This window comes from Melospiza georgiana, chromosome 7 (assembly GCF_028018845.1).
Source record: "Melospiza georgiana isolate bMelGeo1 chromosome 7, bMelGeo1.pri, whole genome shotgun sequence".
Lineage (NCBI taxonomy): Eukaryota > Metazoa > Chordata > Aves > Passeriformes > Passerellidae > Melospiza > Melospiza georgiana.
In genome coordinates this window covers 5442570-5453731 of record NC_080436.1, presented here as the reverse complement: position 1 = coordinate 5453731, position 11162 = coordinate 5442570, and the positions used below count along the sequence as shown (strand labels likewise).

Here is an 11162-nt window from a genome sequence, read left to right as displayed (position 1 = left end):
CAGCACGGCCCAAAGCCCCAGCTCTGAGGCAGCAGAGGTCTGCAAACAGCACAACATGGGCCCAACTATTTTGAAGAACAAATGTTAACCTTTATTGACAGTAAACAACTGCAGCAGGATCTAGAACAAAGTACAACAAAGAGACCGAGTAACTGCAGGTGAGCTCTGAGCAGAATCACCTTCTCTTAAATGTATTGTGTACTTGTTCCTTAATATAGAAAATGGGGATTCTTTTTCTCCCCATTATTTAGTAATGACTTGGCCATTTCACACCTCCCTCATGAGGAAAATAAAATTATTATAAGTCATCATCTCCCACACAAAACAACAGGAAAAACATACTGTAATAGGAACAATTAGGACTACAGAGCCCACGCACCACTGGAAAACCAAACAATCACTCCACAAGGAAAGCACAACACATTTCAAGGCTGTTAAAACCTTACTGACTGAAAATGCTTCCAAACATAAGATTTTAACATTTTGGGGATGAGTTTCTGTCCCCCTATCTGCAACCCTGTGAAATTCAGACTAGAGATTAACACAAAGACTTTTTCCTTTTTGCAGGAAACCTGGCAGTGGCACTGCTAGGAGGTACCCAAAGCAAGGATGGACAGACGCATTTTTGGGATTCTGGGCTGTGGTTTCACACCTTCAGCTCTCTGCAGCTTCCTGCAGTGCCACAAGATTGTGCAAAAGGGATTGGTGTGAGAAAAAGACAAGGCACAGTCTGCTTGTGTCAGGTTTCCAGCCCAGAACCCATCAGTGCTGGGATGTAAAATGGAGCCCCCAGACAGGAACCATCAGTGCTGGGATGCAGAGGGGAGCCCCAGACAGGAATCCATCAGTGCTGGGATGTAAAATGGAGCCCCCAGACAGACCCCATCAGTGCTGGGATGCAAAATGGAGCCCCCAGACAGACCCCATCAGTGCTGGGATGTAAAATGGAGCCCCCAGACAGAACCCATCAGTGCTGGGATGTAAAATGGAGCCCCCAGACAGAACCCATCAGTGCTGGGATGTAAAATTGAGCCCCCAGACAGACCCCATCAGTGCTGGGATGTAAAATGGAGCCCCCAGACAGAACCCATCAGTGCTGGGATGTAAAATGGAGCCCCCAGACAGAACCCATCAGTGCTGGGATGTAAAATTGAGCCCCCAGACAGACCCCATCAGTGCTGGGATGTAAAATGGAGCCCCCAGACAGAACCCATCAGTGCTGGGATGTAAAATGGAGCCCCCAGACAGAACCCATCAGTGCTGGGATGTAAAATGGAGCCCCCAGACAGGAACCATCAGTGCTGGGATGCAGAAGGGAGCCAGGGCTGGGATTTCTGGATGGATCAGAGGCTACACAAGGCCTGGCCGGTAGGTGTCAGCTGTGCACCGAAGGTGTGTGACAGTGCTCTCCACACAGCTCAGCAGCGAAGCACTCCAGATGTTGGAATCCAAAATACAGGGAGCTCTCAGAACTTTGGGCCTGGTAAGCCAAAGCTTAGAATTAAACACAGGATTTGATTTGAGACCTTGGAAAAGGCTTCCAAACTTAGGTGCTAGAAGGGAGAATGTGGATTTATAGTTTAAAGCAGAGACATATTAATAAGAGAAAAAGTTAGAGTTTAAAGATGCAGAAAAAATATAAGTAGTTAGTTTAGAATGCAATACTCTAGGTTTGTGTGTCATAACATGACTGGCTAAGAAAACTTACACTGTAGCATGAGTCTGTAAGACAAAATATTTTAAAATTGTGTCAAAAACATTAATATCCTTGCTAACAGTGTTTTATTGGTCAATAAAGCCTTAAAAAGTCTTATAACTAAAGACATTCTGAACCATGCAGTAAAGGTATGAGCCAAACTCACCCTTCCTATCTATACAGAAGAAAAATAAACCACATCATCTCAGAACTGAAGAGGTCCCATCTCTGACTCATTCCAAATTCCTTCCAAAACCCCCATATTCAGTAATTACCCACCAGTTACATACAATGCACCCTGTTACAGCTCCCAGTCCTTACAGAGCACTGCTCCACTGCATTCACCCTGGCACCTCCTGCATTAACCCAGTCAGGCTGGAATATTCACCTTTCTCAGGGTTTCTCCTACTGAGAGTAGGGTGTGGAACTCCTCAGAATGGCAGAGGCCTTCTCCTCAATAGCACTGATGGCCAAGCCACTCAGCACTCCTTTGTTCATTCTCCTCACCTCCTGCACAGCCCCCACAATTTCAGCTCTGTGGGAATTGAGGAAAGAAAGGTTAACATCACGTTTTGTGCCACACATTTAGTGATTAGTTACAAATCAGGGCTGAAAAGAACTCCCAATATCTGACCTGCTGAACTCTGGATGCTTGTCTTGAAGTCTCCTTACTAACTTGGTAAAGCTGCTCAAGTTCAGTGCATAAGGAGAAACAAAGATACAAGATGACTTCAGTGAGGAACAAGTGGATGTTTTCTGCAGGGAGTTTTCCCCAGGATCCTGGAACTGCATCAAAATAAGGGAAAAATGAATGGGTTAAGTATCATACAGGTAACACCTCTTTCCTATGAAAAGAAATATAAAATATAATAATAATAATAATAATAATAATAATAATAATAATAATAATAATAATAATAATAATAATAATAATAATAATAATAAATACAAATATAATTATTTCTATTTTAGATTTATATCATTATATTTATATTAGTATATACATAATTATCTATAATACTATAAATATAATAAAATAAATCTAAAATAACAATATATATAATATATAGAAATATATATTATATATGTAATTATATATAATACTATGAATATAAAAATATAATTAAATATAAATTATAAATTTTATTATAATATAATTATATTATAATATATATAATATATTATATATATTATATAGATAATATATAAAATATAATATAAAATATTAAATAGATAATATATAATGATATATATTATATGTATTATATATGTTATATATTATATATATTACATATAATATAATATAATATATATTAAATTAAGCATAAATTATAATTAAATATAGAATATAAAATATATACTATACATAATATTATAAATATAATAAAATAAACTTAAAATATAATTAAATATGAAATCCTAGACCCGCAGAATGGTTTGGGTTGAAAGGCACCTTAAAGCTCATCTTATTCCTGCTTTATTCTAATAAAGTAAAATAACTGGATGTGATTTATTTTAGCTTAGATGCAATTACCATTTCCCAAAGGAGCAGCATGTTTAAAGGGAAATCCCAAAGGACAGCAAATCTGTGTGGTTTATGTGAGCAACACCAGCAATTGCTGATTTGCCCTTTGCTCTCCAAGGACCAAGCTAAGCCAATACAAAACTCTCTGAATGTAGAGATTTCTTGGATTTATGCTAGAAAATCCAAGAGTTTCCTTCCCATCCATTAGCCCAAAATCTTTCCGGTATAAAGCCACATGACATTTACATTAAAAAATAGATGTTACATGATGAAAAATCTAGTGCAAATGGGGAAATTCCAAACTGTCCCAGAATTAAGAAAAAAACAGCTGGACTGATATAGTTTAATGCAGGGGGAAAAGAATGGTGCTTTCACTCTTCTGCCACAAGTTTATTACCAATATGTAATGTATTTTCCTAGCCTGGCATAACATTTAATAGATAGAAAATTATGTGACAAGATTTAAAGCTCTCAGTCTGCCACACAAGGAGTGTTAGTAATAATTATTTCCCTTTTTATTATCTCCAAGTAGAGAATGTGCCAGCTGTTGAGTTGGTGATTTCAGACCAGGGCAGTAAATGCAGAGTATGAAAGAAGCCTTAAGAGGCATGAAATTCCTACTACAAATTAAGAACAGACTTACCTCAGGCACTGAGGGCTTTGGGTCACCAACAGGAACAGAGGAATGTTCCTTCCCACTCACCACTATCTTCACTTCTAACAATAAATGTAAGAAAGCAGAGAGTTAGTAGCTGTTCTTGGGTTGACATCTCTGCACATTTTGGACAGCCCAGACAGAAAACCTCAGAACAAACTAAGGGAAAGAAGAGAATATTCTAGCAGAAAATCAGTGTCCTGAGAAGCACAGAAGTTCAGTTTGTGCAATATCCTTTTCCCTGAGTGTTTCCTGAGATTTTAAAAGGAAACACAGCTCTGAATTAACAGTACCAGTGCAAAGGCTGGTACAGAGAAGCCCCAAACTCTGTGCCTTCGACACCCTGGCACTTCTCACCACACCCATCACTGTGACTCAAGCCTCCAAACATAAACCATTTGTATCTGAAAAGTTCAGCATAGAAGGAAGCACAAAAAGGAGGAGGAGAATAAAAAATGGAAGATTTCCATCTATGTGACTGGCTGGGCATTTACTAATTTGAGTTTGAGCACCGCAGGTGAAGTTTTCAAGGAAAAACATGGATGGACAAAGAATATCCTTGTACTCAGCTGAGTGCAAGGATTCACTGCCAGAGAATGAGAAAAACTGAAACCCCAGCTGGCATTTATTCCCAGTTTACTTAAGCTTGGAGAAGGAACAGAGCACTCCAATATTAAACACCATTATTTGGGTTATCAGCTTAAAGCACACAACTTTACCTCTTGAGTCAATCGAGTCTTGCTTTCCTTGTTGCTTTTTCATTTCTTTGCACATTACTGAAATATCTGCCACTGACAAGTCTTCCTTAGCATCAAACCAATACTCACTTCCTTCCTCATTTTTTACACAGCCTTGGCAGTTGGGATAAAATTCAAGTGTTAAAGTTTAAATCATGGTATGTTACATAAATGAGTATCAAATTTCTGTGCTGAAGAGGATTTCAGCTACTTCCATCTCTTGGTGCTACATTTCAAAGAGGTGACATTACTAGTTTGGAATTCTAATTTAAGTAGAAACCTTTTTAAAAGATGTAAGTAATTAATATAGAGCTGTTATTACTTATTAATAACGCTGATAGCTGATATATAAACATTCCATCACAGAAAGGGCAGCTGTGTTACCATACACATGTTTTACACAGGGTTTCCTTCCTCCCCTGAGAGCTTAGCTCACAAATGAAGGATTATTTTACAAGGAGATCACTCACCACGTTCCAGAGCCTGATCTTTAATCAGTTCTTCCCACCTCTCAGGGGAAACAGAGTCACCTGCCTGATCACCATCAGTCTCTGAGTTGTCCTACAAACACATTTCAGTTACATCACAGCACTCCCACCTGATTCTAAGTTATTTTTCAGAACACCAGCCCATGAAGTGGGTGAATTTAAAGAAGTTAAATCTGCTGGTCATCCTTAAGAACCTCCCAAGTTATTTTATTTTGAAAGGGCAATTAAAATTGTGAACATAAGAGCTGCATTTGCAATCAGAGGCAGAGGATCCCAGGCTGAGAGCCCTGAAGACTCTGATCACATTTGCAGGCACCTAAAAGGAGAAAATACTTCTCAGCATGATCATCTCCAAAACCCAGGAGTGAAGAATTCCCTACCATATTGACAGAAATCCCCTTTTCTTGCTGTTTTGGTTCTTCAAAGTCAGCTTTCCCTTCACCTGAAAGATCACTAAAACACAACCGAGAATTTCATACAAAATATGGGACAACAATTTTAAGTTCTACAGTAATTCAAATATTTCCAGAAGCTCACAGTAAAATTAACATAATTAATAAATTTTGGCTTTTTTCATTATATCTTAATGGTTTTCTGTGTGATGTTCAGATGTATTCCTTACAATTTAAAATACCTGTGCAACTTTGACTAATTATTTACAAAACAAAACAACTGCTTTTGCTTTTTTTTTTATTAACTTCACTCATGCTCAACAGGAAACTTCAAGCAGTCTCTTGGCAGTTCACCCAGTTCAGTAAAAACTTACTGCCAGATTTGTTTTCATCTCCACTTACAGAGAGTCACTGGATGGGGTCCCTGAACGTGTTCTGTCATGTACCTGCCTGAAATAAAAAGTTATTTTTCTATCATTTTTCATATCTGAATGATAATCTTGGCAAAACAGCTTCAAATTATCTTTTAATATTATCTGTATGCTTGATATTATCTCTGCTGGCAGCAAAGTCTTTTTGGTTTTTGTGGTGTGGGATTTTTTGGGGAGTTTTTTGTTGCTTAGTGCCATTATAACTAAGATTAGACAAAGATTTTTAGAAGTGAAAGCAGGGAATCTGGAAAATGACCTGTAAATTGATAACTTTTACTATAAAGATAGTAAAGACACTCCCTGCTTTGCATATTAGAACACCACAGAGGAAAAATGCCCTTAAAATAAAACCATTGTACCCACAGGGCAACGTTGATGTTTCAGCTCAACAGCCTGAAACAACAAAATGCATCCTGAAATAAAGAAATTATAGGTTTAACATCTTATATGTTCATTCCTCAGTTAACTTGGTAAGTACAACAACAAATGAAAACTACTTACTCAGAGTAAAGAATCTTTCTGAAAAACTGTCAAAAAAAGGGAGAAAGATTTAACTGTAATTATCTTAATTATAAAACAATGTCTATGAAAAGCATCAAACAGTTAAGAAGTTACCTTGGAGGCAGTGTAAAAGGAAGAGAGGGGGGGAAACTTCAGCTCAACTGACAGTGGTGGAAGTTCATTTAAAGGTGTGCCCACGTTTATTTCCTTTCTCATGGTGCTGTAATTATTGTCCAGTTCATCCAAAGCCAGCAGCAGAGACGAATGTAACTCAGCCTTCTTCTCGCATCTATTAAAATATGGGTGAGAAAGCAACAACAATTGAGACATTTCATTGATTTTACAGCTTCTGGAGATGCCCAAAGATTTTACAGGGTTTAAAGATTCCTCTCTAAGATTATAGTATATAGAACATGAATTAAGTGAATTAACTTGAGTTTTGTTCCTGGGAAAAAAGCAGGATTTTGAGACTGTGAATGCTACAAAAAAATTTAAGGCTGGCAATAAGGCTTGGGGGTCCCTCTGGATAACACCACTAATTACAAACACTCCTAGCAGCTATGGATAGACTCCACCAGCACCATTTAGCAATTTTTGCCTGCTAACCAGTCACCCATTTTATTTTAAAGGACATTACAGCACGTGCCTCCCAAGACAGGTGTTTTCCTCCAAAGCCAGCTCATAAACCTTCAAGCAGTGCTGGTAGCACATCTCATAATGGATGGCCAGGAGCTGCAGCTCTGCTTCAATCGCTCTCTGCAGGACGTTCTGACAGCAGCTCGATGCACAATTCTTCCCAGTTTGCTTGCTGGGATGTGCTGGCCTTTAAAATAATAATCACAATAACAGAATAATTATTCCAGGGCTTCAAGATTTTGTTTGTGGCGTTTTATTTTGAAGCAAGGAGCTCACCAGAAGCTATTTCTGGTTTGATTTAAGGAAAATCCTGTTTAGTCCACAATAATAACTGTGAGGATTACAGTCAGTTTTATCAGAGAGGTGGGAACTGCACAAGCACATCATAATTTCTATCCAGAAAGTGAAGCCTTAAGAAGAAAAAGAAACTTAGCAATGCTGTGGATCTGCAAACACAACTTATTTTGTTTCCACAGCCATGGAATAGTTTAGGATGGGAAGGATCTCTGGAGGTCTGCAACTGCAGAACAAGGCTGCTTTGGTATTTGCTCAACTTCAGGAAGTCTTCAGCTCACTCTTCTCACCTGTTCAAGCCCCTGCAGCACAAACTGGTGCCCAGCAAGCTTTTAATTCCATCAGTTTTGCCAAGCCACAGAAAACACGAAAAAGCCTCTGATGCAGGATCTCAAATTCCAAAACCAAGAACAACTCCTGACCCACCTGTCGGTGCCTGTCTTCCAGCCAAGATGATCTTTCAATTCCTCCTTTTCAAAAAGAAAAAAGGAAGTCAAAACTTGCAGATTAACACCCATGGAGACAAGTTAAAATTAATGAAAGTTGTGTCAAGCTGGCCCTTCTTGTTTAGTGTCACTGACCTGCAGGTGTGAGCTGAGAGCTCCCGTGGGCCATTCCGTGTTGGAAGCAGCATCCACAGAGGTCTGACCCAGCCAGCCCTGAGGAGCTCTGCTCACCACGGTCACCTCTGTGCTCACTGCCCTGGAGCACAGACACACCTGGGCACTGCTGGCCGGGAATCCAGCCCTGGGATCAGAGCCAACATCCACAGCCACACTGGGGACACTCCTCAGGGCGTCACCACGCTCTGACCTCCCAGCAGAGGATTTATCTGCAGCTTCCACAGGAGGGTTCTTGCCAGGGAGGATTTCAGGGGCTGGGAGCTGGGTGTCAGCACCCTCTGCAGTGCTGCTGGTGCCACGAGCTGGTGTTTCACAGCTGCTGAAGTAGGAGGGCTCTCCCTGTTTGCAGGGCTGGGCCTCCTGGCTGGGAGGCAGGGAAGCAATGTCTGGCTCCGCTGCCACGCTCTGGCTGGGTCTGAGGCTCTTTCCAGAAGCTTCTTCCCCTGCTGTGATTCGCGGGGGCACAGCCTTCACCTCTGCAACCTCCTCCTGCTCAGAAAACTCACTCCAGTTGCTCTTCTCCTCCTCGTACTCCTCGTGAGCACTGAGATACTCCAGCTGGGAGTCCTCCCCTAAATCTGCACCCAGGCAGGAGGTCTGAGTGAAGCAGCTCCTCCTGCTGCTCTTCTCCACTTCCATGGCACCAACAGGAGCTCCTGCTGCTCCTCAGAGGGAACCACACAACTCAAAGTCACTGGCTTGGCTCTTCCTGCCTTAATAAAATTGAAGAGAAGTTCAAGATGCTCCACAGCGTACAGAAGGACAAAAAAATTACATTAAATTAACAAAAAAACACATTAAATTAATTTGATAATTAAATTAACCATCCTCTTTTCACCTACTGCCTGCACGGAGGAATTCTATAGCACCTTCCTAAAGAAATCCCAAGAGCTGATTCCTGAACTGGTGGAATCCCTGTGACACCATGCAGCACACAAAGGGTTAAAATAGAGGTTGCTTCTATTAAGGAAGAGGTGAAGTTTGAGCTCTGTGCCTCCCAAAATCTAAAAACCCCTTGGGTGTTGGACAAGGGGGAAATCAAAGCATATTTCTCTTCTTGCCTCCCCAGAATTAAGAAACTTACCAGGGACAAAACCTCAAGAAAATTTGAGAATCTTTACCATCAGTTATAAAGGAACATAGGAAAGTCATTTAGCAATAGAAAGAAGCTGTGCAATTCACCAGACTAAAGTAATACACCTGCTGTGAACTTGCAGAAAACCCAGTTTGATACCAAATACCAATAAAAAGCAGAGAGAAAGCATGTGGGGATGGAAGATGTTCTCTGTGAAGCTTATTTCTTAGAAATATTGTCAATTCTTCTCTGCCTTCCCTCAGAAACTTCTAACAAAGAAAGGAATACATAAAAACATTAGCTGTATTTCTCAATTATGTCTGCTTTCTAAACTACTTAAATGACACATCCCAATTCCAGTCACTGTCTCTGACAGCCCTTCCCCAAGGGGTGGGAGGGAATAAGGATTAATGTTCAAATATTCAAGTCTTCCACTATCCCAGGTTGCTCCAAGCCTCATCCAACCTGGTCTTGAACACTTCCATGGTTTACTTATACACTTCTACAGTTATTTTTCCCTCAGAAACGTTGTCCTTTTTTACTACACTAACTTTACCTTCACCCCCTAACTGAAGCTTGAGCAACTCTGTGGAATTAAAAAGCCGAATGCTGCCAAAGCACATCCCAGATACCTGTCCAGAAATCGCATTATTACTACAGAGAAGTGACTTTTCCCCCTCACTTTTCCCTTGAGAACAAGAACCGAAACACCTCCACACCACAGATAAGGTACAATAACCCCTCCTTGTCGCTGTTAGTGACACAACCAAACGCTGAACCGCAGCCGAGCCCGCCCCGGCCGCAGCGCCGGCTGAGGAGCCCTGAGGGCAGCCCGGTGCTCCCGCTCGCCCGGGGGAAACCCTCAGACCAGAGAACGGCGTCTCACCGCAGCTCCAGGGCAGGCTGAGGCGCGGCCCCGCCGCCCGCACGAAGCCCCGGGCCTGCTCGGGTCACGGCCCGCACGAAGCCCCGGGCCCGCTCCGGCCACGGCCTGCACGAAGCCCCGGGCCCGCTCCGGTCGCCGCTCGCACGAAGCCCCGGGCCCGCTCCGGTCACACACCACACGAAGCCCCGGGCTCGCTCCGGTCACACACCACACGAAGCCCCGGGCTCGCTCCGGCCACGGCCTGCACGAAGCCCCGGGCCCGCTCCGGTCACACACCACACGAAGCCCCGGGCCCGCTCCAGGCGCCGCTCGCACGAAGCCCCAGGCCCGCTCCGGTCGCCGCCCGCCCGCAGCCCTCACGGCCCCGCCACACACGCGCAGCCAACGCCCGCCGCCGCGCCCCGCGCTCATTGGCTGCGGCCCGCAGCGCTCCGATGCCTGATTGGCCGGCGCGGAGCCCGCTCTCGCCGCGGGCGCCTCCTCCCCCGTTCCCTCAGAAAATGGGGCCGCTGTGTCCCCTCAGAGGCGGTACCGCCATATTTCCCCAGAATTGGTACCGCTGTATGCCCTCAAAGGCGAACCGCCGTGTCCCCCCAGTATCGGTACCGCTGTATCCTCTCAAACGTGGTGCTGCCATATCCCCCCAGAGACAGTACCGCTCCATCCCCTCAAAGGCGCGGCCGCCGTGTTCCCTCACAGCCAGTACAGCCATATTCCCTCAGCTGCAGTACCGCCGTGTCCTCTCACGGCTCTCCCTTCACAGACCCTTTTGTCCCCTCACTGACCCTTCTCTCCTCCCACGGTCCCTTCTCTCTCCTTATGGTCCTTTATCTCTCCTCACGATCCTTTCTCTCCCCTCACGGTCCCTTCTGTTCCCTCACGGTCTCTGCTCTCCCCTCATGGTCCCTTCTCTTCCCTCACGGTCTCTTTCCTCTGGGTCCCTTCTCTCTCCTCACGGACCCTTCTGTCTCCTCACGGACCCTTCTGTCTCCTCACGGTCCCTGCTCTCCCCTCACGGTCCCTTCTCTCCCTTCACGGTCCCTTGTCTCGCCTCACGGTTCCTTCTCTCTCCTTTCACGGACCTTTCTCTCCCCTCACGGTCTCTGCTCTCTCCTCATGGACCTTTCTCTCCCCGCACGGTTCCTTCTCTCTCCACACGGTCCCTTCTCTCTCCTCACGGTCCCTTCTCTCCCCTCACGGCTCTCCCGCCGCCGAGCACTGAC

The 11162-nt window shown here is 43.6% G+C and overlaps 1 protein-coding gene across 1 annotated transcript; it reads right to left on the bottom strand.

The window, feature by feature from the left end:
* Window positions 1-2098: 2098 nt before the first annotated feature.
* On the bottom strand, window positions 2099-8617 carry RBM44 (RNA binding motif protein 44). Its single transcript, XM_058028076.1, has 12 exons — window positions 7937-8617; window positions 7782-7825; window positions 7072-7248; window positions 6540-6714; window positions 6426-6451; window positions 5435-5572; window positions 5122-5174; window positions 4517-4727; window positions 4234-4280; window positions 3865-3938; window positions 2331-2476; window positions 2099-2231 (listed from the first exon to the last, which is right to left on the bottom strand). The coding sequence occupies exons 1-12, from the start codon at window positions 8615-8617 to the stop codon at window positions 2102-2104; spliced, it is 1902 nt and encodes a 633-aa protein (XP_057884059.1). The 3' UTR covers window positions 2099-2101.
* Between the last annotated feature and the right edge of the window lie 2545 nt (window positions 8618-11162).

Bases quoted from the DNA above. Each gene is read 5' to 3' on its own strand.
- RBM44 (XM_058028076.1), bottom strand. From the start codon at position 8,617: ATGGAAGTGGAGAAGAGCAGCAGGAGGAGCTGCTTCACTCAGACCTCC. The intron at 7,249-7,781 runs GTGGGTCAGGAG...ATTATTTTAAAG, and splicing joins TGGAAGACAGGCACCGACAG to GCCAGCACATCCCAGCAAGC. The intron at 4,728-5,121 runs GTGGGAAGAACT...CCAACTGCCAAG, and splicing joins GACTCTGTTTCCCCTGAGAG to GCTGTGTAAAAAATGAGGAA.